Below are 27,966 nucleotides of genomic sequence, written 5' to 3'. Positions count from 1 at the left end.
ATTCTTGAATGTTTAGAGTTGAGACATTAAAAAGGCCCCTGCTACATGTGTTGTTAAAACCATGACAGAACTTTGAGGAAACAGAAACAAGTTCTAAGCACTTAAACCATAAACCCAGTCTTCAGCATGTCTATTGACAATCACCCTCCATGCCCTAATCAGCACTGCATCATATGAGCTTATTTTCTTTTTAGCGAATTAGTGACACTGTAACTCACTAATCACTAATGTTCTATACATTGAGTGGATTGTGCGGTGACCATCACCAAACATGCTTTAGAGGAGAGATCACCAACACAAAGCATTTATTCTGTTAATTGCTCAGTCATATGCAGGAAAGGGCTCCCAATGAAATCATTGCCCTTATGCCATGTCACTATGGCTATGCACATTCCATGAATTGGAATTGAGCTCCATAAGGTAAACATCAAATGTACAGTATGGTGATCTGGAACAGCAGTAACACCCCATGCACTATGCATTTGCCAGAAGTGCTCTTACAGAGCAGCCCATAAGTATGAACGATTTTACAGAAAATGTAGTCATACTCATAATCATAACTATAAGACCATAGGGGATATTTTTCCTATAACTTCATGCATTGGTAATGGTAATGAATGAGAAGCTTGAATGACTACAAATCTACACAGAACGTTACTGTACAACATTTGTTCCTGTCTGTAAAGCCATTACTGATGAAAGTCAAACTTAATGTATTCTACTATAACTGTATTCTATTATATTCTATAATATTCTATTCTATTATATCTGTTCTGTATATTCTATTCTATTCTATTCTGTTCTATTGTATTCTAGTTCACTTGAACAACTCTAGAGAAGCTAATCTAGAAGTCCAATAAAGGTAGCTGGATGTGTGAGTTATGGAATGAAACAGTAGGCCATGGCTACAGCCCATTCCTGTTTTTCATTTTGATGTCATTAAATCAAGTTGAGACAATTTGTTCATAGTAATAACGGACTACAACATGGCATAAAGAAACTTTGTACAGCAATCTGATTAATTTGCATGGTTTCTTGCACAGGACTCACAAGCACAGATTCATTTTATTTTGAACTGCAACGAAAACAACGTTGATGCATAAACCTAAGCACAAAATGGAAAAATAGGTTGATGGCGCAATTTATGTTAAAGTATACAACACACTGTTGGTATTGAAAGGTTTTTTGACGTTCTTTGTGCTATTTCGCAAGTCACCCTCTTTTCACTGTCGACAAGCAAACTGGGTTTTATTTTTAGTAACATGTTATTCGTGCTCTTTTATTCTAATCATCGCCTATCGCAGTCTCCAAACATCCACAACGCATCCATAATCATTTGCTGATGGTTTTATGTCGATGACAAGGTTATGCGACAAATAATGGCTTAATCTATTAAATATGTTGTTATTCAACCTGCTAAAACTTTCGATATTGGCATTATCTGTTTTACAGTCTAGCTGAGGCACCCACTCGCTCAGAGCCATGCTCATGCGCATTGACGGCTGCCTGGGCAATTTGTCAGTACTCGTGGGAGAATTTGGGTAAGAAACAGACAAATTAAAACAAATGTACTTTTGGATAAAACAATTGATGGAGGAAATTATGCCTTATAGTAATGAGTGATCTGTTATATAATACTTTCGTTAGAGGTTCATTGCGACGGAATTTCACCAAAACTTAGCAATAAGTACAAAACGACTGGACGTGTCATCAATAATATCAGCCAGGAAGAGGTTCAATGCGTAGAGCGTGAATATATTGCATTCTAAAATTGTAACAAAAGTTGCGTCGAAAATTACTGCAATGATAGAAAATATGTTGTGCTAGATTTCTTGTCTCCCAGAGTCGTATATAATAATGGTATATTGTACTCTTTCAAGAATAATGCTTGCTTCAGTGTAATTCCATGTTAAGGCTGGGGAGAAGAAGACATTTGCGCTTGACAAGCGAGCTGGACTAAAATATTTCTATAATAATTTCCTTCCAAAAAGCTTTCAATGCAGTTAAAATATTATTTTTGTTGTAGAGCAACGAGTGCAGGCCTGCCGGTGAGAATTATATAGGAGTATATTCCAGCTCCGCCATTTTGGGAAACTGGCTTTAAAACACATTAAATAGTATCAGAGCAAAGAAAAGTGTTAATATCTGATACAATGCATGATTAGCGTCTTGCTAAGGGACATCACAAAATATCTGTAACACACCTAGTTGGAATACAAAGGAAATGCGAACTGGTTGCGCACAACCGAATCATTTAATCCCACTCGTAATTAAAACTATTTGACTCAGAAAGCTCGAAATAAATATTAATAACACTCATAACCGACAATGGACATCTGATGATAAAATCTAACACACAGGTTGAATAACATGTGCACAGTCAACACGCTGAATTTTCCTTTGTAATAATATTGGTTGATAATTCAAAAAAGTGTTCCCGCATACGATGCAATTTTGACGCTTAGCAGAGAGAGGATTAATCCTTTAAATAGTTTGGGATGGAAAAGCATTATGCATGCATAAAATGTAAGTTACTTTCATATTGCAATTTCGTAAATGCCTGGCAACGATTTGCTGTAAATGTAGGCTACTGGCTGAATGCCTATACTTATTATCTTAGGCGCATACAAAACACATAAATTATATACCCTACCGAAATGTCAGGAATTCTATTTGAAAGACAGCGATATTAATATATCATAGGCCTATTGCATAAACTATAAATAATTCATAATTTCTATCAAATACGTAAAACATTTTCGTCTGAATTTTTTTGTTCAGTGATTTCATTGTTTGATAGGGTCTGAAAGTTTCAAACGCAGTCGTCTAAACCTAGTCAGCAATGACCTCTAGTGGTTGATGTATGTCATCGAGTTACAATGTCGCAGGGCTTCCGCTGTTACATTTCGACAATAATTGAAACATTGTTGCAAAGCGGCTTTGTGAAACATTATTGAGACATTGTTGCAAAGCCGCTCTGTGAAACGTTAATTTGTTTCTCCTCTTTTCATTTGACTCGCACTTTGGGCAGGACTACGGTTGTAATAACTTTACTTAGCTGATGTTTTTAAAGTCAGTTTATGTAGATTCAGTAGGCCTATGCCATATTCATTCTGCACAGTGTTATTTATTGTCTGGCTTGGCTTCATCTTGTCTTTTTCAGATATCCCCATTTTTAACATGGATGAGTCTAAAAATGCTGCAAATGCAGCTACAAATGCAGCAGCCCCTGATTTTGATGTGTATGGTGCCATGGACTGGAATGATGGTGTTGGAACCCTACCTGGGAGTGAGCTGAAGGTACACATCACCACAATAACTGAAAAGGTTCAATGTTGCCATATATATAATTATTTTTTGCTTGTGTTATACCTTTCAGAATAAGGACACATTATAATGAAATTGAATGATCCATTTGTGTAATGACAAATGCAATGTAATATATAATTGTACAAATCATAAATTGTATAAATCATAATTAGGACCAAGGACTTTTTCCTGACTAGGTCACATGGCGCTAATCATAGTATTGATCTAAATATGCAGTATGTCCTCACTCCTCACATATACAGTGTTTTCAGAAAGTATTCATACCTCTTGACTTTTTCCGCATTTTGTTGTGTTACAGCCTGAATTTAAAATGGGATTAAATTGAGATTTTGTGTCACTGGCCTACGCACAATACCCCACAATGCCAAAGTGGAATTATGTTTTTAGAAATGTTGACAAATTAATTAAAAATGAAAAGCTAAAATGTCTTGAGTCAATAAGTATTCAAGAGAGGTTTTCCAATGCCTTGCAAAGAAGGGCACCTATTGGTAGATGAGTAAGCACAGGCGATATCCTAGAGGAAAACCTGGTTCAGTCCGCTTTCCAACAGACACTGGGAGACAAATTCACATTTCAGCAGGACTAACCTAAAACATAAGGCCAAATATACACTAAAGTTGCTTACCAAGACAACATTGAATGTTCCTAAGTGGCCTAGTTACAGTTTTGACTTAAATCGGCTTGAAAATCTATGGCAAGACTTGAAAATAGCCGTCTAGCAATGATCAACAACCAACTTGACAGAGCTTGAAGAATTTTTAAAAGAATAATATGCAACTATTGTACAATCCAGGTATGCAAAGCTCTTAGAGACTTACCCAGAAAGACTCACAGATGTAATCGCTGCCAAAGATGATTCTAACATGTATTGACTCAGGGGTGTGAATACTTATGTAAATGAGATATTTCTGTATTTCATTTTCAATAAATGTGGCAAAAAATTTTTTTAACATGTTTTCACTTTGTCATTATGGGGTATTGTGTGTAGATGGGTGAGAGAAAAACATCAATTTAATCCATTTTGAATGTGTGTGTTATGTTTATTAGTTTAAGGTGAATGAGTTTGGAGTCTTGGAGGTCCTAACAGAGGAGGGAGAAGATGAGAGTGTGAAGAAAGCTCATGCCACCATTACATGGGCAGTGCCCACTGCTCAGGAGGGTAAGATGGCATGGTTCAATGTCCACAACTTTTAGATGCTCCTGGAAGGGATATATTTGCGAGATGTAAGCATACATATGTACTATGTTTGTATCCCCATTGGGGTCTGAGATGCATCTGATCCGGTGGGATGTGCATATATTTTCTATTTCTCTTTCAAGTAGGCATGTTTAACTGAAGGTTTTCACTAGCTTATCACATACCATGCATACAGTCTTTAAGAAGCTGCTGTAGAGGTGGCTTTGTTTTTACGTTTCATGACATAATTATATTGTCTATAACGGCTATTTACAAAACTAGATAATTACCCATCATGTAACTGTGCTGTCTGAAATAGGATTTAATTTTTTTTACATTTTAGTAGACACTCTTATCCAGAGCGACTTACAGGAGCAATTAGGGTTAAGTGCCTTGCTCAAGGGCACATCGACATATTTTTTCACCTAGTCAGCTCGGGGATTAGAACCAGCAACCTTTCGGTTACTGGCACAATGCTCTTAACCACTAAGCTACCTGCCGCCCCATTTAACGTTAGCAGTTTAGGATACCTTTGATATACAAGACATTTGCATTTTCCATAATTGTCATAATTGTGTCTAACCTTCTAGGCATGAGAGTCAGTCGAATTGAGCTCAGCAAAGCTAAGCAGAAAATGGTGAATCGTGATCATTAAAAGGGGTCAGCTGTCTATCTATTTGAGCATTTCTGATTATCTCCAAATAAGGCTTTCAATTTGAGTCTCAGGCTAGATAGTGGCTATGTTGCTGTTGTTTTTTAATCAAACAGGGAATGCATGGGAACCTTTTATGTTATCCCATTGCTCTGTTGTTATTGACCCTGAACTTAGAAATGATGAATTAGCCACACAGGAGATGGGTGAGGATGACTGTGACTCTCTTTTCCTCCCCCCCTCTCTCTCTCCTTCCCCAGCCCTCTCAGACAGTGCGGCGGTGGCGGTGAAAGTGAAAGAGGAGATGCAGGAGGGGCAGTGGGCCCAGAGAGGCCTGGTATGTGTGCGCTGCCAGAGGAAGGGCTCCCCCGTGGACTTCCTGTCTGATGGCCTCCACTGCAGCGAGCGCTGTCTGCAGCAGGACCAGCAGGAGTGAGTGGCCTGGGGAGTGGCCTGGGGAGTGGCCTGGGGAGTGGCCTGGGGAGTGGCCTGGGAGTGGCCTGGGAGTGGCCTGGGGAGTGGCCTGGGGAGTGGCCTGGGGAGTGGGGAGGACTAGGGTTTCATTAGTATCCAGGGCGTCAGCTCTGGTCTGGTTTTAACTGCATTTTCTATATTTATATCCACAACAACTATAAACATATTTCATATGCTTAAGAAAATCAATAAGTCTACCTCATAAACATTTATTTGGCCAGCCATCCTATGCAGGGTGGAAGCCAGGAATAATGTATCAGTTAGTTAATGGAAAGACTGGCGGTGATGCTAGTGCATGCTCTGAGCTGGAGAGAGAGAGAGAGAGCCGGTGCTGCCGAGGGCCCCATGTATCCATTGTCTTATAGGGGAGAAGCTGCCAACAGAACGTTGCACCTTAAAGTGGTATTCCTTCTGTGGATTTACTACTGCCATGGCAACAGAGAAGAGAAAGACAGACTATACATCCTGTAATGAACAGTTAATCATATTTAATTTGAAAAAAATGGAGTTAGATTGTAATTTTTGTTTGATTTTGACCATATTTATAGCTGCCGATGATGATAAGATTATTCATAGGCAGCCCTGTCACCTTGAATAAGTCAATGTATGAGTAATGCGTTATGAATATGAAATACACGGTGTGGTCCCCCTTAAAATGTTTGACTTGAAAATCTATGTATTTATTCAAACTAATAATATCCTAGTAACACAATCAGTTTTGTTTTCTGCCCAGCACCTAATTAGTGCATTTCTTTGTTTCTTTTTTTTTGCCATGAATGAAGACTGTTTTAGCATAAATGTTTCATGCTGGTAATGCTTTAGATATTTTGCAGTTCAGCTATTACTGAAACTATAGTTTATTAGAATGGTCATCCTTTTTGCACAACCCTTTACTCTACATATTCTTTCCACTGCAGTGAGCTGATGCTGAAGAAAGAGGTTTTGAAGAGTAATGGGGAGGTGGTGGGGGTCAGCCGTAAGAGGCCTCTGCAGCAGGACAAGGAGAGCCTAGCTGACAAGATGGACACCACAGAGGTCCCGCCTGAGGACGATGATGAGGACTATGTTAGTATTAGTTTATACGCCAAGGAGTTTTTGTAACGAATGTTGTTATCCTGATTTTTTTTTTTACTTTTACAGACATTGTGTACGTACTGAATTATACATAACTGTTGACATCTTAAGTTATTTACTGTTATTTCTCGATATTTCATCACATTTTGTAGATATTGCTTATTTGATATATATAGTATAGAGCCTCAAGTCTGTAAATCTTTTGGCATCACTCCAGATTGCACAAGATTGTGAGGGATGACGCATTAGCCTTGCATGCCTTTCCTGCTGAGGTGTCGTAACTCGTACTAAATTAATGCCTCACAGAACGTGCTGTGACCCGACTGGTGTAGATAACTCTCGGCTAATCTCTGATTTATCATTATTGTTTCAGAATGGAAACCTTTTAATGTAAACACAAATTCAGAATGTTTCCCATACTACCTCATAAACACTGTCCTCATTGCCTACGCCAAAATATCACATTGCTCTAATCTATACTGTATGTGTGAGTACAGTGCATTCGGAAAGTATTCAGACCCCATTGACTTTTTCCACATTTTTGTTACGTTACAGCCTTATTCTAAAATGGATTCAATAGTTTTTTCCCCATCATCAATCTACACACAATACCCCATAATGAAAAAGCCAAAACAGGTTTTTAGAAATCACATTTTTAAATATCACATTTACATATATATTCTTAGTCTTCTTAAAATGTTCCTGCATATTCTAGTGTTCTAGTGTGTAAAGCCTCCTGTGTGTGCATCAAACAGGAGGAGAAAGATAGCAGGAAGACGACGCGTGGAGCTCCGCGAGGCAGGAGGAAACGGAGGGGGGATGCAGCCCTCCTGAGACACAGTGAGTAGAAACATGCAGTGGGAGGGACACCAATGAGGGGCCATTGCTCATTTTCACAATCTTTTCACAATTTCCCCAATCACCATATTGATATAATCACTGCCATTTGCACATACACACAGACTAACTCAATGTGTTGCAATGTAATGTTGTGTATTGCTTTTTACACAATCTAATGAATCATTGTCTCACTATGGCAGCTGTTCCATATGGAGGTAAGAAGAAGTCTTGGTGTTGGGCCTCATATCTGGAGCAGGACAAAGCCATTGCTGCCCCCACTAAACTGTTCAAAGAGGTGAGCTATCATACCATACCATACCCCTCAGGCCTGTCTAGATTGGGTTATTAACTTACATTTAAACCCTTATCCTTCTCTGTTTCCTTCTAGTCATTCTATTCTTTCGTCTATTCCTCCTTTACAGCTTGTCATTCAGGGTTAAGATTATATTTCACATCATGTCCTACATTTTTTCCTGCATGTTGAGAATTCATTTATTCAACTCATTAACCACGTATTATTCTTTGCCTACAAAAACTGTTAAAGGTGCACTATGCAGAAATCGCTCCACCATTTCCTGGTTGCTAAAATTCTAATAGTTTGCCTAATTTCAGTTTATGTGACAAAACAAGCAAGTATAGTGTATAGAATCATTGTACCATCTAAACCGCTGTGCAATATATTTTCCATAGCCAAAAATATTGTACTTTAATCTGTTTGAAGCTGGTGTACAAAACCGGAAGTAAAAGACGCAAAAAACAAAACCTAAGCAAGGGAAGCATAGAAATAGCGCACATAGAACAGATCAACAGCTTCTTATACTTGCTTTCAATGAGAATTTGTCCAGGTTGCCCAAAAAGTTGCATATTGCAGCTTTAAGTTCATGATTAATTTTTTAAAGTCTGGAAATAGTCTGGAAATACAGTGAGGGAAAAAATTATTTGATCCCCTGCTGATTTTGTATGTTTGCCCACTGACAAAGAAATTATCAGTCTATAATTTTAATGGTAGGTTTATTTGAACAGTAAGAGACAGAATAACAACAAAAAAATCCAGAAAAGCGCATGTCAAAAATGTTATAAATTGATTAGCATTTTAATGAGGGAAATAAGTATTTGACCCCTCTGCAAAACATGACTTAGTATTTGGTGGCAAAACCCTTGTTGGCAATCACAGAGGTCAGACGTTTCTTGTAGTTGGCCACCAGGTTTGCACACATCTCAGGAGGGATTTTGTCCCACTCCTCTTTGCAGATCTTCTCCAAGTCATTAAGGTTTCGAGGCTGACGTTTGGCAACTCGAACCTTCAACTCCCTCCACATATTTTCTATGGGATTAAGGTCTGGAGACTGGCTAGGCCACTCCAGGATCTTAATGTGCTTCTTCTTGAGCCACTCCTTTGTTGCCTTGGCCGTGTGTTTTGGGTCATTGTCATGCTGGAATACCCATCCACGACCCATTTTCAATGCCATGGCTGAGGGAAGGAGGTTCTCACCCAAGATTTGACGGTACATGGCCCCGTCCATCGTCCATTTGATGCGGTGAAGTTGTCCTGTCCCCTTAGCAGAAAAACACCCCCAAAGCATAAAGTTTCCACCTCCATGTTTGACGGTGGGGATGGTGTTCTTGGGGTCATAGGCAGCATTCCTCCTCCTCCAAACACGGCGAGTTGAGTTGATGCCAAAGAGCTCGATTTTGGTCTCATCTGACCACAACACTTTCACCCAGTTCTCCTCTGAATCATTCAGATGTTTATTGGCAAACTTCAGACAGGCATGAATATGTGCTTTCTTGAGCAGGAGGACCTTGCGGGCGCTGCAGGATTTCAGTCCTTCACGGCGTAGTGTGTTACCAATTGTTTTCTTGGTGACTATGGTCCCAGCTGCCTTGAGATCATTGACAAGATCCTCCCATGTAGTTCTGGCCTGATTCCTCACCGTTCTCATGATCATTGCAACTCCACGAGGTGAGATCTTGCATGGAGCCCCAGGCCGAGGGAGATTGACAGTTCTTTTGTGTTTCTTCCATTTGCGAATAATCGCACCAACTGTTGTCACCTTCTCACCAAGCTGCTTGGTGATGGTCTTGTAGCCCATTCCAGCCGTGTGTAGGTCTACAATCTTGTCCCTGACATTCTTGGAGAGCTCTTTGGTCTTGGCCATGGTGGAGAGTTTGGAATCTGATTGATTGATTGCTTCTGTGGACAGGTGTCTTTCATACAGGTAACAAGCTGAGATTAGGAGCACTCCCTTTAAGAGTGTGCTCCTAATCTCAGCTCGTTACCTGTATAAAAGACACCTGGGAGCCAGAAATCTTTCTGATTGAGAGGGGGTCAAATACTTGTTTCCCTCATTAAAATGCAAATCAATATATAACATTTTTGACATGCGTTCTTCTGGATTTTTTTGAAGTTATTCTGTCTCTCATTGTTCAAATAAATTTACCATTACAATTATAGACTGATCATTTCTTTGTCAGTGGGCAAACGTACAAAATCAGCAGGGGATCAAATCCTTTTTTCCCTCACTGTATGTATTTTAAATGAATGATGTCACATTTTCATTTCAGCACCAGGCCTTCCCCCAGAGTAAGAATGGATTCCGGGTGGGGATGAGGCTAGAGGGAGTGGACCCAGAGCACCCCTCCATGTACTGTGTGCTCACTGTAGCTGAGGTAACCTCTCACCTCGACTCATCATCGCTGCCCTCTCAGGGGAGTCGAAACTCATGTCATGGATATCTTCAGCTTTGGGAAGATCTGAAGCAAAGTCTGCATTGTCATTGTTCTTTTAATTATGTCTACTTCTCTATGTTGGCATCATGTGCGCGTCTGGTCAGTAGGCTACTACTTAATGAATCTCTTGAATAGCAAACACAGGATGACCATGTTATGTATAAAGATGCTTAATGCTTCCATGTTTAGGTTTCAGGACACAGAATACGGCTTCACTTTGACAAGTACTCAGACTACTATGACTTCTGGGTGAATTCCAACTCTGCAGACATTCACCCTGTGGGATGGTGTGAGAAAACAGGACACAAGCTTCACCCCCCCAAAGGTAAGAGACATGCTACCTTTGACAGATATCCACCTGGAAAAGCTAATAACATATACAGTATTGAACATTTTGGATGGGATATTTTCAACTGTTACTGTAGTACTCCCTCATCTTCTCATTAGTGTTTCCTTTATACTGTATTGCTGACTAGTTTTGTTTCCTATGTGAGACTAGTCATATAGGGATGGTTACAGCGGGCATACTTGGCGATTAATTTGTTATGCCTTGTGCAAGCAGGTTACCTATGGCAACAGGAAAACAATGTATTTTATTTTAAATAACTATTTTGAAAACAGAAAGGACACAAAGATGTAATTTCTATTAATTTTATGCATGAATACTAGCATACTTGAAATTGAACCAGGGATATTTGATAGAGTCAAATTATCCAAATTACCCCCCCCCAAACCCCTCCCTCCCCACTATGGATGGACAGGTATAAAGGATGAGGAGTTCAGCTGGTCGTCGTACATCAAGCTGAGCAAAGCCCAGGCAGCTCCCAAGGCCCTGTTTGAGAATCAGAACATGGTAAGAGCAGCCTACAGACCTAATTCAGGCCGGGGACACACTCAGATGCATAAACTCAGATGAAATCGTATATGACATACATCATTGTCTGTTTTTGTCCGTCAAAAGTAAAACTCAAGTCAACTATTTTCGGACGAGTTTGGACGAGTTGCATCCATCAAAAGACAGACTGTTTGTGCGTTTTTTTCTCAGACAATCAATTATATCGGCAACTGTTGACTTCCATTGGCTCCATCCGCAATTCTCTGACACAAAATCCCAGTGTGTCCAAGGCCTTATGGATCGCTTTCATATTGCTTTGATACTAGTGTTTTACCACTAGGTGGAACTGTTTAGTTTAGTTAGACTTCATGCCCAGTTTTACACCTCCTTCATTGAAGTACAATACTTGACATCAACCCATTCAACATAGATATGAAGTAGATTCATGAGCAGTTTAAAGGCTATAATATAAGTAGGTTCATGGTTGAACCAAATGTGAGCTTTTGTCTCTGAGTAACTGTCCTATTTTTATTTTCCAGACTGTCACTCCTTTAGGATTCAGAATTGGGATGAAGCTGGAGGCCATTGACAAGAAGAACCCCTCCTTCATCTGTGTTGCCACAGTAACAGACATGGTGGACAGTCGATTCCTGGTGCACTTTGATAACTGGGATGAGAGCTACGACTTCTGGTAATGTCTAACTTTGTTATTACATTTCCTTCAACTCCTTACAATCAATCAATCAATAAAAATGTATTTATAAAGCCCTTTTTACATCAGCAGATGTCACAAAGTGCTATACAGAAACCCAGCCTAAAACCCCAAACAGCAAGCAATGCAGATGTAGAAGCACGGTGGCTAGGAAAAACTCCCTAGAAAGGCAGAAACCTAGGAAGAAACCTAGAGAGGAACCAGGCTCTGAGGGGTCCCCTTCTGGCTGTGCCGGGTGGAGATTATAACAGTACATGGCCATTAAGGCCAGATTTTTCTCCAAGATGTTCAAACATTCATAGATGATCAGCAGGGTCAAATAATAATCACAGTGGTTGTAGAGGTTGCAACAGGTCAGTACATCAGGAGTAAACGTCACTTGGCTTTTCATAGCCGGGCATTTAGAGGTTGAAATAGCAGGTGTGGTAGAGAGAGAGAGTTGAAAACAGCAGGTCTGGGACAAGGTAGCACGTCCGGTGAACAGGTCAGGGTTCCATATGCGCAGGCAGAAGAGTGGAAACTGGAGCAGCAGCACGAACAGGTGGACTGGGGACAGCAAGGAGTCATCAGGCCAGGTAGTCCTGAGGCATGGTCCTAGGGCTCAGGTCCTCCGGGATGGGAGGGAGAGAGAGAGAATTAGAGGGAGCATACTTAAATTCACGCAGGACACCGGATAAGGCAGGAGAATAACACCAGATATAACAGACTGACCCTAGCCCTTTCCTAACATTTCCTTACAATATTTCAGTATTCAAAATCAAAGCAGTGATTTGTGTTTACTGATGCCATATCTTAGTCATGTTGCTTTGGAGGCTGTGTTGGTTCTTTCTTGTTGCAGAATTGGGCACTAGATGGTGCTAGATTTATTACAACAGAATGTTTGTGTCTGGGAGGAGAAAAGCATTGCTTCTTACCAGAGTGTTTGTTATTAATATTTTACACAAGCAAACAAGCTACATTACTTGTGTAATATATTTTAAGTACTGTATGAATCGGCTGTACCATTAATTATTATTTTGACACAAGCACGCACATCACTTTCCTCACAATTCTCTAGTCTTCCTTTTCCCCCCTCAATTGTCATCCCTCAACCCTTGTTGATTTTCACCTTTGTTTGGCTTTTTCTGACTGAGAATTGCATGTGTCGTTACTGTCATTTCGTGCCCACTCTAAGCCCTCCCAGCTGTGGATTTAGGCTGCCAGGAGGAAGTCCTAGTCTGCACGATACAAGAGCTTGTATTGGATGAATTATGGATGATCATCAATAAATGTCAAGGAGGAGAGGATAGAGAGAGAGTAGAGCCTGGAGCGGCTAAGGGACGAGCAGATTCACCCAGGGAGATGACGCTCTCACACATGTTGTCACTACAGCTCACGTCAGCCAGTCACAGGCCCTACAACGTCACAGCTCTGGGCCAAAGAGCCGGTAAACCACTCCACTGTGCTCCGCTTCACACTGGCCTGGCCAGAGAGAAGGACACTAGGAATCTATGTTATCCCTTAAACAAGCTTGCTGTAACAACACTGACCACTGAGGTGGAAACAATGACAATCCTCAAATGAGATTATTCCACTGTTCTGTCACACTGGCACAACCTAACAGGGATTGGTTTAGATACAGTATGTTGAGTCCATGGTGAAATAGTAAACCGTTTGAGATATTTCAGTAACAGCTGTCTTATAACCTTTTGGCCAAGTAAGGAGGATTGCAATATACTGACCAGATAAGCAAGCCCCTTGCAATTTATCCAGCAATGCTTATACATTGACAGCATCATAATAGTATTACTACCTACAATCTACTCGTCAATGGTGTGCCGTCCATCATTCAGTGACAGATATATGTTGTCCTACTGATGTTTGTCATGGAGAGAGGGATTCGTGGGAAGCTGTGAGTGAAGTATCCTTTCTCGCCCTGAGGTAGCTTAGTGGTTAAGAGCATTGTGCCAGTAACCGAAAGGTCGCTGGTTCTAATCCCCGAGCCGACTAGGTGAAAAATCTGTCGATGTGTCCTTGAGCAAGGCACTTAACCCTAATTGCTCCTGTAAGTTGCTCTGGATAAGAGCGTCTGCTAAATGACCAAAAAATAATAATAATCATGGTTAGCTGCACGGGTTAATCACTCAGAAATAAGGTGGCTGACACCACAGTGGCTCAGAGTCTGTCACAATGTCAGTTGATCTATCCCAATATCCTCATGCTTACTCCTAAACATTATCCCTATTAAATAACCCATAACAGTTTATGGGGAGTTCATGTCATAACCGTTTATAGGGAAGAGGAGGAATATATACTAAGAAATGGGAAATCTGACATTGTTGAGAAGATGGCATTTTTTTTACCACTGTCCTTCTCCTGCTCCTCTGTAGGTGTGATGCAACCAGTCCATACATCCATCCAGTGGGCTGGTGTCAAGACAACGACAGGATTCTCACCAAGCCTCCAGGTGAGATACTAACTCAATATTTATCCTGTAGATGCCAGGATATCACAAATGTGTAATGATGATTGACCATACAGTTCTGAAAGTAAAGAACAACACATGGAAAGTTTCCAAACAGATGATCTCCTGTGTGTTGGTAGAGCAAGGCACTTGCAACACCAGGGTTGTGGGTTTGATTCCCACAGGGGACCAGTACAAAAAAGTATGAAAATGTATGCACTCACTACTGTAAGTCACTCTGGATAAGAGCATCTGCTAAATGACTGAATCTGATCTGTAAATTATGTTATTCCACTGTGGAGAAGACCAATGGTTTGGAATGACAGAAGCACAAGGGACTTTACCCGCCCACACCGATAATACAGCATATGTAGTCATGCTCAATCTTTTTCATTATTCTTTTATGTAGGTTACCCCAATGTCAAGAATTTCTCCTGGGAAAAGTATCTGGAGGAGACCAACTCGTCACCGGCTCCAGCCAGGGCTTTTAAAGTGGTGAGGCTTTCTATCTCTCTGTCCTCGGCACGTAAAACGATGTGGCAGCCCCACATCCACATTCCAACACAATTTACTGGAGTAGCCTATCTGGCTGTCTGCTGCAGAGTGTGCATATGACATGCTGCCTAAAGGCACACGCACATCGCATCGAATGTGGAAGTAGCGTTCGTCTGCCGATCGTCAGCAAGCAGTGTTTTAAGGACCACCCGCTGTAGAGGTCTGACTGCTGGCATTTTTCACGCGATTCTACATGTAAAATCAGAGCGCACTCTGTTCGCCAATTATGTTCAGAGGTGCTAAGTGCTCTCGGCCAGCAAACACTATTGCTGTGTCTGAGCCCTAAAACCCCCCACCCCCCACTCTCCCTTTACAGAAACCCCCCCACAGCTTCCAGCCACTCATGAAGCTGGAGACGGTGGACAAGAGGAACCCCATGCTTGTCAGAGTGGCCACCGTGGTGGACACTGATGACCACAGGATCCAGGTGAGAACATCTTTTAAACTCTCTATCGGTCTATCTATCTGACCACTGTGTCTACCAGTATCTATCTGCACTCCAGACTGGAGTCATTCAACATGACACTGTGACTCAGCTGTCTGTGTCAATAACTAGGAGTGCTCCCTTCCTCCCATCATCCAGACATTCAGATGTAAGGATGAGGTTGACCAGGTGTTGTGTGTGTGGTTTAGTTCAGCTTTCCTCACTCATCTGCACTGTGAAGTGTGTAACTATTAGACCCTAGATCTGGAATAGTATAATCCTAGATTATATAATTATTATGGGTATAATCTCTGAGTTCTGGTTCACTACAAATTTCTCTGAAAAATGTCAAAGAACAACTTATGTAATGAAACTCCAGCTTTACGTAGTAAATTGGGAGATGAACTCTGTATGGTGTCCTGTGGGAGAAATGTGCTGATTTACTGCACTAGGAATACATATACAAATGATTCAGGACCTCACCATTGTCCATCTATTCCAGTACATCAAATTACCATCTACCTGACTCTCTCCCTTAGACCATTTTCAGGAGAGCTATGAGCTTCATGCTCTTTGAACTCTGAAGTGAACAGTAGGTCAGTGTCAGAGTCGGTGGACAGCTGCCTGTGGGGGTGTGGGGGGGGTATTCTCTCTTCTCTGCTGCCCTCCAACCCTACAGTATGTGCATACCTCTCCCTCTGCCCTACATATGCCTATACTGTTCAGTCATCTCAGTCTAAACCCTTCTGTCCATGGAGCAAAAATAGCCCTAGATAGCATAGCTCTATTCTATACAGTCCCTCCGGTTTCTAAACTCGTACTCCTTCAGCTTAGCTTTGGTTTCTCTACTTTCACTTGTCACTTTATATACAAGGCTTTAGATTTGATCTTGAACTGAACTCTTATCTTCTCTCATTCATTCCAAGACTGTTTTCTGAAGCTCTATCCATCCCCCACCACCATCACTCTCACCACTCACACAGGAACCAACACTACATACATTTCATGCTCTCATTGTACTTCAACCATCACATACATTCTCTTGCTGTTTCCCCATCTTCATTTCCTTTTGTACCAGCACATGCTTCATATTTCATGTTGTCTTCAACTGAAATAATAACAATCGTTTTTAGCCAGGCAGGGAAGCAGGCTGTATACTAGGAGGGTCTGTCTTCCCACAACTCCCTGGTGTGCTCCTGTCTCCTCTTGTTTGCCCCACACTGTGAAGCACACTCTCATTGTCAGGAGTGTGAATAAGAACTGAGGATGTAAGATAGTTATCAACTATGCTGTGTGTCGGCCTCCCACAGATAACAGAGCTAGCCTCATCCAGCTATAAAGGCAGTGCCAGGGGCTTCAGTCTGAGACAATGCTTGTCAGGTAGATTGGCACAATCAGTAGTTCAGCTTCTTATCTCCAAGATATGTCCTTATCATTCTACCATGATTTTGACTTTTGAACATGACTTTTCCCCACATTTCTATATTTAACATATGTGGTTGGACTCTACTGTAACTGTTTGTCCTTGCTGTGTGTATTCCTCTAGATCCATTTTGATGGCTGGACGGATGAGTATGACTACTGGGTGGACACAGACAGTCCAGACATCCACCCTGCGGGCTGGTGTGCTAAGACTGGCCACCCCCTCCAGCCCCCGATCAGTGAGTGGCTTTGACTCATCCTAATCAATTAATGTCCAGCTCCCTGCCTCAGTTCCAGACATAAGGTTCCTAGCAGACACACGTAGAGCCAGGCCTCAATGGATGCTGCTATTTCTTATCCCATTCAATCGTAAATAGTGTAATATGCTTTTCCCTGAAAAGACGGTTCCATCTCTGCGTTGATTTAATCTGATCTGCCGTCATTATATTGAAGGAGTAGTGGAAGGAAGCCTTGTTTGTGAAAAGAGCAAATTATTCAAAATGACTCAGTATGTTTGATGGCTCATGAGTCCTGGCTCTCTCTGTGGTCAATATCCTGTAATTTACCCTGAGGATGCTGGGAGCTGAACAATGAACTTCCCTCTGGCTCCCCTTCCACTTACTAATAATTTCTCCCTGTGTAGTGGTGTCCATGGAAACGTGGAGTGAGGAGTTGTGATTAGAGTGCAGCTGATGCTGCCGTTAGGTTTCAGAGTACAGAGCTGGGTTCTCAGAGAGAGAGAGCTACATTTTTACATTTACGTCATTTAGCAGACGCTCTTATCCAGAGCGACTTACAAATAGGTGCATTCACCTTATAGCCAGTGGGATAACCACTTTACAATATGTTTTTTATTTTTTATTTTTTATTTTTTCTTTTTTTCTTTGGGGTGGGGTAAGGGGGGGTAGAAGGATTACTTTATCCTATCCCAGGTATGCCTTAAAGAGGTGGGGTTTCAAGTGTCTCCGGAAGGTGGTGAGTGACTCCGCTGTCCTGGCGTTGTGGGGGAGCTTGTTCCACCATTGGGGTGCCAGAGCAGTGAAAGGTTTTGACTGGGCTGAGCGGGAACTGTGCTTCCGTAGAGGTAGGGGGGCTAGCAGGCCAGAGGTGGATGAACGCAATGCCCTCGTTTGGGTGTAGGGACTGATGAGAGACTGAAGGTACGGAGGTGCCGTTCCCCTCACAGCTCCGTAGGCAAGCACCATGGTCTTATAGCAGATGCGAGCTTCAACTGGAAGCCAGTGGAGTGTGCGGAGGAGCGGGGTGACGTGAGAGAACTTGGGAAGGTTGAACACCAGACGGGCTGCGGCATTCTGGATGAGTTGTAAGGGTTTAATGGCACAGGCAGGGAGCACAGCCAACAGCGAGTTGCAGTAATCCAGACGGGAGATGACAAGTGCCTGGATTAGGACCATGTTCCGCTTCCTGTGTAAGGCAGGGTCGTACTCTCCGAATGTTGTAGAGCATGAACCTACAGGATCGGGTCACCGCCTTGATGTTAGCGGAGAACGACAGGGTGTTGTCCAGGGTCACGCCAAGGCTCTTTGCACTCTGGGAGGAGGACACAACGGAGTTGTCAACCGTGATGGCGAGATCATGGAAGGGGGCAGTCCTTCCCGGGAGGAAGAGCAGCTCCGTCTTGCCGAGTTCAGCTTGTGGTGGTGATCCGTCATCCACACTGATATGTCTGCCAGACATGCAGAGATGCGATTCGCCACCTGGTTATCAGAAGGGGAAAGGAGAAGATTAGTTGTGTGTCATCTGTGTAGCAATGATAGGAGAGGCCATGTGAGGATATGACAGAGCCAAGTGACTTGGTGTATAGCGAGAATAGGAGAGGGCCTAGAACTGAGCCCTGGGGGACACCAGTGGTGAGAGCACGTGGTGCGGAGACAGATTCTCGCCACGCCACTTGGTAGGAGCGACCGGTCAGGTAGGACGCAATCCAAGAGTGAGCCACGCCGGAGATGCCCAACTCGGAGAGGGTGGAGAGGGTGGAGAGGAGGATCTGATGGTTCACAGTATCAAAGGCAGCAGACAGGTCTAGAAGGACAAGAGCGGAGGAGAGAGAGCTAGCTTTAGCAGTGCGGAGAGCCTCCGTGACACAGAGAAGCGCAGTTAAATGACCAGTCTTGAAACCTGACTGGTTTGGATCAAGAAGGTCATTCTGAGAGAGATAGCAAGAGAGTTGGCTAAAGACGGCACGCTCAAGAGTTTTGGAGAGAAAAGAAAGAAGGGATTCTGGTCTGTAGTTGTTGACATCGGAGGGATCGAGTGTAGGTTTTTTGAGAAGGGGTGCAACTCTCGCTCTCTTGAAGACGGAAGGGACATAGCCAGCGGTCAAGGATGAGTTGATGAGCGAGGTGAGGTAAGGGAGAAGGTCACCGGAGATGGTCTGGAGAAGAGAGGAGGGGATAGGGTCAAGTGGGCAGGTTGTTGGGCGGATTCAGCAGGGAGGAGAAGGTGGCAAAGAGCTTCCTAGGGTTAGAGGCAGATGCTTGGAATTTAGAGTGGTAGAAAGTGGCTTTAGCAGCAGAAACAGAGGAAGAAAATGTAGAGAGGTGGGAGTGAAAAGATGCCAGGTCCGCAGGGAGTCTAGTTTTCCTCTATAGCCCTGTTCTGTGAGCTCGCAATGAGTCGTCAAGCCACGGAGCAGGAGGGGAGGACCGAGCCGGCCGGGAGGATAGGGGACATAGAGAGTCAAAGGATGCAGAAAGGGAGGAGAGGAGGGTTGAGGAGGCAGAATCAGGAGATTGGAGGGAGAAGGATTGAGCGGAGGGAAGAGATGGTAGGATGGAAGAGGAGAGAGTAGCGGGAGAGAGAGAGCGAAGGTTGCGACGGCACATTACCATCTTAGTAGGGGCAGAGTGAGTAGTGTTGGAGGAGAGCGAGAGAGAAAAGGATACAAAGTAGTGGTCGGAGACATGGAGGGGAGTTGCAGTGAGATTAGTAGAAGAACAGCATCTAGTAAAGATGAGGTCAAGCGTATTGCCTGCCTTGTGAGTAGGGGGGGACGATGAGAGGGTGAGGTCAAAAGAGGAAAGGAGTGGAAAGAAGGAGGCAGAAAGAAATTAGTCAAAGGCAGACGTAGGGAGGTTAAAGTCACCCAGAACTGTGAGGGGTGAGCCATCCTCAGGAAAGGAACTTATCAAGGCGTCAAGCTCATTGATGAACTCTCCAAGGGAACCTGGGGGGCGATAAATGCTACTGCTCCACATGGCAGCTCACTCGTGTCATAAGGACAGATCCAGGGAAATATCTGCTTTCTCTGTACCTGTATTGACTCTGAATAGTACCAACTCCTTGTGAGGTTGACACCAACTCCTTGTGACTGAGGCTATCCTAATATGGACACTGCACATTAGCATTACATTATTTTAGGACGGTTCGCCAGAAGTCATGTAGTGAGTAGTGTATCACTAGGTAGATCCGGATATAATATCTCACCCCCTCTCCTCTCCTCATCCCCCTCTCCTCATCCACAGATCCACAGGAGCTGTTTGAGTCGTCTGAGCAGGGCGGATGTCCCACCCCAGGGTGTAAAGGTGTGGGCCACATCAAAGGAGCCCGCTACTCTGGCCACCACAGGTACCCACACACACAGCACTCACTCTGTCTGGCTGGCCAGGCCATCAAAACTACCATCCAATAGAAATGTCCACTTATAACCCCAACAGGCTTTATATCTCTACAGGCCGGTGAATGGTTACTTGATCCACCAGTTACATGTACTGTATTAGCCAATACTGTAGCACAGAGACTCATAATGCAAGAGACAGACACCCAATATGTTCCTTCTAAAAGTGAAGGTTGGCCTACAACAGCTGTGGTAGGTCCGGAGGTCAGCAATATACAGTTGAAGTCGTAGGTTTACATACACTTAGGTTGGAGTCATTAAAACTTGTTTTTCAACCACTCCACAAATGTCTTGTTAACAAACTATAGTTTTGGCAAGTTGGTTAGGACATCTACTTTGTGCATGACACAAGGTGCTGGAGGAAACAGGTACCAAAGTATCTATATCCACAGTAAAATGAGTCCTATATCGACATAACCTGAAAGGCCACTCAGCAAGGAAGAAGCCACTGCTCCAAAACTGCCACAAAAAAGCCAGACTACGGTTTGCAACTGCACATGGGGACAAAGATCGTCGTACTTTTTGGAGAAATGTCCTCTGGTCTGATGAAACAAAAATAGAACTGTTTGGCCATAATGACCATCATTATGTTTGGAGGAAAAAGGGGGACGCTTGCAAGCCGAAGAACACCATCCCAACCGTGAAGCACGGGGGTGGCAGCATCGTGCTGTGGGGGTGCTTTGCTGCAGGAGGGACTGGTGCACTTGTGCACAAAATAGATGCCATCATGAGGAAGGAAAATTATGTGGATATATTGAAGCAACATCTCAAGACATCAGTCAGGAAGTTAAAGCTTGGTCGCAAATGGGTCTTCCAAATGGACAATGACCCCAAGCATACTTCCAAAGTTGTGGCAAAATGGCTTAAGGACAACAAAGTCAAGGTATTGGAGTGACCATCACAAAGCCCTGACCTCAATCCTATAGAAAATGTGTGGGCAGAACTGAAAAAGCGTGTGCGAGCAAGGAGGCCTACAAACCTGACTCAGTTACACCAGCTCTGTCAGGAGGAATGGGCCAAAATTCACCCAACTTATTGTGGGAAGCTTGTGGAAGGCTACCCGAAACGTTTGACCCAAGTTAAACAATTTAAAGGCAATGCTACCAAATACTAATTGTGTGTATGTAAACTTCTGACCCACTGGGAATGTGATGAAAAAATAAAAGCTGAAATAAATAATTCTCTCTACTATTATTCTGACATTTCACATTCTTAAAATAAAGTGGTGATCCTAACTGACCTAAGACAGGGAATTTTTACTAGGATTAAATGTCAGGAATTGTGAAACTGAGTTTAAATGTATTTGGCTAAGGTGTATGTAAACATCCGACTTCAACTGTAGGTAGGTATTGTACATGGTCCACACGTACCTGAATGCCCCTGGGGTGAGGCTGTGTAGAGCCTGTATAATTGGCTGTGTGGAGCTAGAAGCACAGCCGTGTAAGCACAAATGTCACTCTCTCCCATCAGTATTCATCACAATTCTTTCCCTTTTCTCCTGAGAAACCGCGTCTCCGTTCTCCATACATCCACATCTGTATCACCTGGCTTTCTTACAGCATGTACCCCTCCAGCTGTAGATCTACTAATGTGAGCAAAATAATATTTGCAGAAAAGGCAAAATGACTCTAGTTCTTTATCCCGACGTTGCGGTGCTGTATTATGGAGTTACCGGAGGTCATGCATACTGCAGTAGAGTCACTTTTTAATGAGGACACAGTCCCTTGGTTCAGTATCTGTAATGTAAGCTGATTAACTTGGAGTCTGAGTACAGAATGTATCTTATTAAAATGTATCTATGGAATGAGAGGTGCTTTATCAGTGTTTGTTGCCAAACCTGGAATGTTAAACCGGTAGTATGACAGCTAGCTACGGACAGAAATAATCGGAAAGAGCCCTCATTATGCAAAAAATGTGTGCCAGTGGCCAGGAAAAATTAGAGAGGGATTAGAGGAGAAAGAGAGAAACGCGATCTCTTTCTCGCCTCTCGTCAGTCAGAGTGGTCGCAGTGTGACAGCGAGGCTTACTCAACCATTTCAATGCAAATATGTTGTTTATATAGACCCATCCCATTTCCTTTTTAGTGGAGTTAAAGTATGTTTCCCCCTAAGGTAATGAGAAGTAGCACATTACACAGGTGGACGATGATAAGGCGTTGTAAATGAAGAAGCCTCAGTCTGCACACTGCCATTGGAATGAATTACTTCAACCCCAGCGACTCAGAACTCTTTAGGTTGGCTGTAGTGACTATTGAGTAGGACTAGGAACTGTGTAAACTGTTTTATGCCAACATCAATGTTTGCCCGATTAGACAGGGAAGAGCGTTTGTGACATACACTCAGTGTGAGTGAGCTGCCTTAAAATATATATCTATCTCTTCTGCTTTGCTTATATTAGCTTTTGATTCTGTCCCCAAGATCACTGATGTGTGAATTCATATCCTGTTTTGTTATTAACATTTTACATTTACATTTTAGTCATTTAGCAGACGCTCTTATCCAGAGCGACTTACAGTTAGTGAATACATTTTTTTAAATTTATTTTTATACTGGCCCCCCGTGGGAATCGAACCCACAACCCTGGCGTTGCAAACGCCATGCTCTATCAACTGAGCTACATCCCTGCCGGCCATTGCCTCCCCTACCCTGGACGACGCTGGGCCAATTGTGCGCCGCCCATGAGTCTCCCGGTCGCGGCCGGCTGCGACAGAGCCTGGATTCGAACCAGGATCTCTAGTGGCACAGTTAGCACTGCGATGCAGTGCCTTAGACCACTGCGCCACTCAGGAGACCTATAACACCTTATTAAGTTGTAATTAAGTCCTATTATGAAGTTATTTTTACACTTAAGTCCTTTTTCCTTAAATCAGTCATTTGGAATAATGTACGTGTTCTGATTTGCAGTGCGGTGGGATGCCCATACTCTGACATCAACATCAACAAGGACTCAGTGCTGCCAGACCGTCTGAGTGGTGAGATGCCAGGATCAGGAGGACTGGGCCGACCCCGACGGGCAGAACCCAACCCAGATATCAACCCAGCTCCAGCTCTCACTGCAGAGTAAGGAACAATCAGTAACCAAAACATTGCTCTAACTACAATATATTCTCAGACAGTCTGAGACTGATATTGAAGGGGGGGGGGGGAATATATGATTCCAGTGTAGGCGTATTAGAATGTAGAGTTTGGCTGAGACTATCATCGTGTAGCTTTGAATTTTGCAATATAACTTAATTTCCAAATTCCTTCAAGCATTTTAGTGGCTTAACACCAAAAAAAGTGCGAACAGCTCTCATCTATTTCTGTCTGAAGTGACTCACATGTGTAACAGTTCCCCGCCAGCCATGGCTCTCATAATATGGATGTGCTGCACAACATTAAAAACATTTATCTCTCTGCCAATTTCTTAGCAAGCACTTAATCGCCAACCCAAATCACCTGGACAAGACTTGCAGGGGCGAAAAGGCTGGCAGCGCGGTGGCGAGTGCCATGGAGCGGCCAATCAAGAAACCTGCCGGCACAGAGCCAAAAAGGAGGTGAGTGGCCCTTACAATACACGTGAATAGCCCTGCTCTCTCTGGAATGGCTGTATTCAATCTGGTGGTCGGGTGGTGTGTGACTGTGTCATTACTGCCTGCTGGTCCAGTGTTAGACTGATAGGATTGTGAGGACCTGATGTAGGGCTGTGGCAGTCACAAAATGTTGTCCGACGGTAATTGTCATGCAAATGACTGCCGGTCTCACGGTAATTGACTGTTAATTAACATAAACATGTTGAGCATCTCTGGGCTTCCACTCGTACAAGCTGCTGATGCGCGCCTTTGGAACATCTACATTTAAAAAAGTCAAATTAATAAATGTGATATAGCCTATGCCATCACAATTAGAACCATTCTTTATTTAGTTGTTATAGGCCTATAAACCTGGGAATGTCTTAGAAATCAAAACATATGGGCTGCATGATGCGACTCTATATTGATGATTTGGAAAAAGTTGCAAAAAAAGGCATGCGCTCTGATCCTTGCAATTCCTGCAGAGAGAGAGAGACAATTGCATTGCTGCTCTGCTTGTGTGGCAAGCAAGTCAGGGGATATCTAATCAATGGAAGTTGGAATTAAAATGACAAAATTAAAAGTGAAATGAGAATGAAAGGCTACAACAAACAAAAGCCAACAGGTAGGCTGCTATTTAGGCTATAATCTGAATGGAGTTGTTGTTATGTGTAGGTAACTGTAGGATGGTAAGAAGCGCAGTAACGTTATGGTTCGCCTCAATTAGCCTAGTTAGCTAGCTTCTCTCAGTTTGACGCAGTCAAGACAGGTACTATGTGATCGGATGGGACGATAAATAACTAGCAAGAAGTTAGTCTAGCGCGAGATAAGTGGTTGCCGTTTCTCCCTCCGTGGCTGCTCTGGTACTCCGAGCCTCCTGTGTCTTATTCAAACATTCACACCGCACGGCCTCCACTTCCTAATAGCCTACAGTCTGTCTCTGTCTCTGTCTCTGTCTCTGTCTCTGTCTCTGTCTCTGTCTCTGTCTCTGTCTCTGTCTCTGTCTCTGTCTCTGTCTCTGTCTCTGTCTCTGTCTCTGTCTCTGTCTCTGTCTCTGTCTCTGTCTCTCTCTCTCTCTCTCTCTCTCTCTCTCTCTCTCTCTCTCTCTCTCTCTCTCTCTCTCTCTCTCTCTCTCTCTCTCTCTCTCTCTCTCTCTCTCTCTCTCTCTCTCTCTCTCTCTCTCTCTCTCTCTCTCTCTCTCTCTCTCTCTCTCTCTCTCTCTCTCTCTCTCTCTCTCTCTCTCTCTCTCTCTCTCTCTGCCCACTGACAAAGAAATGATCAGTCTATAATTGTTATTTGAACAGTGAGAGACAGAATAACAACAAGAAAATCCAGAAAAGTGCATGTCAAAAATGTTATAAATTGATTTGCATTTTAATGAGGGAAATAAGTATTTGACCCCCTCTCAATTAGAAAGATTTCTGGCTCCCAGGTGTCTTTTATACAGGTAACAAACTGAGATTAGGAGCACACTCTTAAAGGGAGTGCTCCTAATCTCAGTTTGTTACCTGTATAAAAGACACCTGTCCACAGAAGCAATCAATCAATCAGATTCCAAACTCTCCACCATGGCCAAGACCAAAGAGCTCTCCAAGGATGTCAGGGACAAGATTGTAGACTGACACAAGGCTGGAATGGGCTACAAGACCATCGCCAAGCAGCTTGGTGAGAAGGTGACAACAGTTGGTGCGATTATTCGCAAATGGAAGAAACACAAAATAACTGTCAATCTCCCTCGGCCTGGGGCTCCATGCAAGATCTCACCTCGTGGAGTTGCAATGATCATGAGAACGGTGAGGAATCAGCCCAGAACTACACGGGAGGATCTTGTCAATGATCTCAAGGCAGCTGGGACCATAGTCACCAAGAAAACAATTGGTAACACACTACGCCGTGAAGGACTGAAATCCTGCAGCGCCCGCAAGTTCACCCTGCTCAAGAAAGCACATATACAGGCCCGTCTGAAGTTTGCCAATGAACATCTGAATGATTCAGAGGAGAACTGGGTGAAAGTGTTGTGGTCAGATGAGACCAAAATCGAGCTCTTTGGCATCAACTCAACTCGCCGTGTTTGGAGGAGGAGGAATGCTGCCTATGACCCCAAGAACACCATCCCCACCGTCAAACATGGAGGTGGAAACATTATGCTTTGGGGGTGTTTTTCTGCTAAGGGGACAGGACAACTTCACCGCATCAAAGGGACGATGGACGGGGCCATGTACCGTCAAATCTTGGGTGAGAACCTCCTTCCCTCAGCCAGGGCATTGAAAATGGGTCGTGGATGGGTATTCCAGCATGACAATGACCCAAAACACACGGCCAAGGCAACAAAGGAGTTGCTCAAGAAGAAGCACATTAAGGTCCTGGAGTGGCCTAGCCAGTCTTCAGACCTTAATCCCATAGAAAATCTGTGGAGGGAGCTGAAGGTTCGAGTTGCCAAATGTCAGCCTCGAAACCTTAATGACTTGGAGAAGATCTACAAAGAGGAGTGGGACAAAATCCCACCTGAGATGTGTGCAAACCTGGTGGCCAACTACAAGAAACGTCTGACCTCTGTGATTGCCAACAAGGGTTTTGCCACCAAGTACTAAGTCATGTTTTGCAGAGGGGTCAAATACTTATTTCCCTCATTAAAATGCAAATATATTTATTACATTTTTGACATGCGTTTATTTCTGGATTTTTTTGTTGTTATTCTGTCTCTCACTGTTCAAATAAACCTACCATTAAAATTATAGACTGATCATGTCTTTGTCAGTGGGCAAAATCAGCAGGGGATCAAATACTTTTTCCCTCACTGTATAAGTGTTCCCTCTGCCCCCTTGTCCTTGTGAGTGATTGTTTTATGTGAAGATAAGTGTAGCTCGGTTGAGCTATCCGTACTTTGTATTGCCAGGGTTATTTCTCCCCGTGTGCCTGTATTGTGTTCCAGTGCGCCTGTATTACGCCCTGTGCTGTTGACGCTATCCAGCATAACTGTGTACTATGGAATAAACTCTGTATTCTGTGATTTACCCTCCTGCGCCTGACTCCTTCAAATCACACTCTCACACCATCCACCATTTCTTAACATCTCTCTGGACTTGAAGAATGTATCAAATTACATTTCTCCGGTTGATTAAACAGCTTGTCAAGGACCCAGTGAAACATTATTACTGTTCCGTGGAAGAATAACCAAGTACTAAGTAATGTTTTGCAGAGGGGTCAAATACTTATTTCCCTCAATAAAATGCAAATCAATTTATAACATTTTTGACATGCGTTTTTCTGGATTTTTTTGTTGTTATTCTGTCTCTCACTGTTCAAATAAACCTACCATTAAAATTATAGACTGATCATGTCTCTGTCAGTGGGCAAACGTACAAAATCAGCAGGGGATCAAATACTTTTTTCCTCACTGTATGCATATTGGGTCCGGGGCTATTTCGGAACAGGAGCTTTAACTCCCATCACAATTTGTCCTCATCGTTCAGATTATTCAAATTCAGTCATTAAGTGTGTAGAAAGTGATTAGAGGGACAATAGAGTGCTGAGTACCAGGCCATTAGCAAGGGACGTTAGCAAGTTTAGTAGGCTACCCATCAGCGCCATTAATTTGCTCAGTTTTAGATGGGATTACTGTGACCAAGAGTCACAGGGAATTTGACTGCAGACATGACTCGTGACTGCCGGTGTGGTGGTAATACGGTCACCGTGACAACCCTAACCTGATGTGCTTTTCATCAGACAGGTTGTGACTAGATTCATTTCTTATGTTTTGTGAATGCTGATTTCCTTAGTCCGAATTTGGCGTGGGGTGTTGCCCTTTTTATTAACATCCTTCAAGTGACCAACACGCAATTAAGGTGATTTTTTAAAAATGTTTTTTTTCTGGACTTAGCACCCGATTTATTACCACACAGAGAGAGCCACAGTCAGAGGAGTATAATTGAAGATTGCTGTAATTACCAAGTCTCTCTACAGCAGCTTCCCTGAGCTTTGTCAAACTGTCATCTGACTAATGCCTGCCTAATCTTGTCCACCAGCCAGCTCTCTCTCCCGGGGACGAGGTTAATGCCTGCCCTACAATTACAGTGGCTTGCGAAAGTATTCACCCCCCATGGCATTTTGT

General features: G+C 43.1%; 1 protein-coding gene across 2 annotated transcripts in view; it reads left to right on the top strand.

Annotated features, from left to right (window-relative positions):
• The first annotated feature begins 1,474 nt into the window (after window positions 1–1,474).
• Window positions 1,475–27,966, top strand: part of LOC121548975 (lethal(3)malignant brain tumor-like protein 3) — a 46,002-nt gene continuing 19,510 nt past the window's right edge. For both annotated transcript variants that reach the window (XM_045210248.1, XM_041860713.2), the window contains exons 1-18: window positions 1,475–1,541; window positions 3,164–3,300; window positions 4,378–4,489; window positions 5,420–5,591; window positions 6,551–6,698; window positions 7,463–7,547; window positions 7,748–7,842; window positions 10,113–10,217; window positions 10,467–10,602; window positions 11,039–11,130; window positions 11,652–11,803; window positions 14,194–14,270; window positions 14,677–14,762; window positions 15,139–15,249; window positions 16,793–16,907; window positions 20,154–20,256; window positions 23,209–23,364; window positions 23,715–23,840. In XM_045210248.1, the coding sequence (XP_045066183.1) occupies window positions 3,181–3,300; window positions 4,378–4,489; window positions 5,420–5,591; window positions 6,551–6,698; window positions 7,463–7,547; window positions 7,748–7,842; window positions 10,113–10,217; window positions 10,467–10,602; window positions 11,039–11,130; window positions 11,652–11,803; window positions 14,194–14,270; window positions 14,677–14,762; window positions 15,139–15,249; window positions 16,793–16,907; window positions 20,154–20,256; window positions 23,209–23,364; window positions 23,715–23,840 (1,991 nt within the window). In that variant the 5' untranslated portion in view covers window positions 1,475–1,541; window positions 3,164–3,180. The remainder of the gene's footprint in view (window positions 1,542–3,163; window positions 3,301–4,377; window positions 4,490–5,419; window positions 5,592–6,550; window positions 6,699–7,462; window positions 7,548–7,747; window positions 7,843–10,112; window positions 10,218–10,466; window positions 10,603–11,038; window positions 11,131–11,651; window positions 11,804–14,193; window positions 14,271–14,676; window positions 14,763–15,138; window positions 15,250–16,792; window positions 16,908–20,153; window positions 20,257–23,208; window positions 23,365–23,714; window positions 23,841–27,966) is intronic.

This window comes from Coregonus clupeaformis, chromosome 33, assembly GCF_020615455.1.
Source record: "Coregonus clupeaformis isolate EN_2021a chromosome 33, ASM2061545v1, whole genome shotgun sequence".
Lineage (NCBI taxonomy): Eukaryota > Metazoa > Chordata > Actinopteri > Salmoniformes > Salmonidae > Coregonus > Coregonus clupeaformis.
The sequence above is the reverse complement of the archived record's forward strand: the minus strand, read 5'-3'. Positions and strand labels throughout refer to the sequence as shown.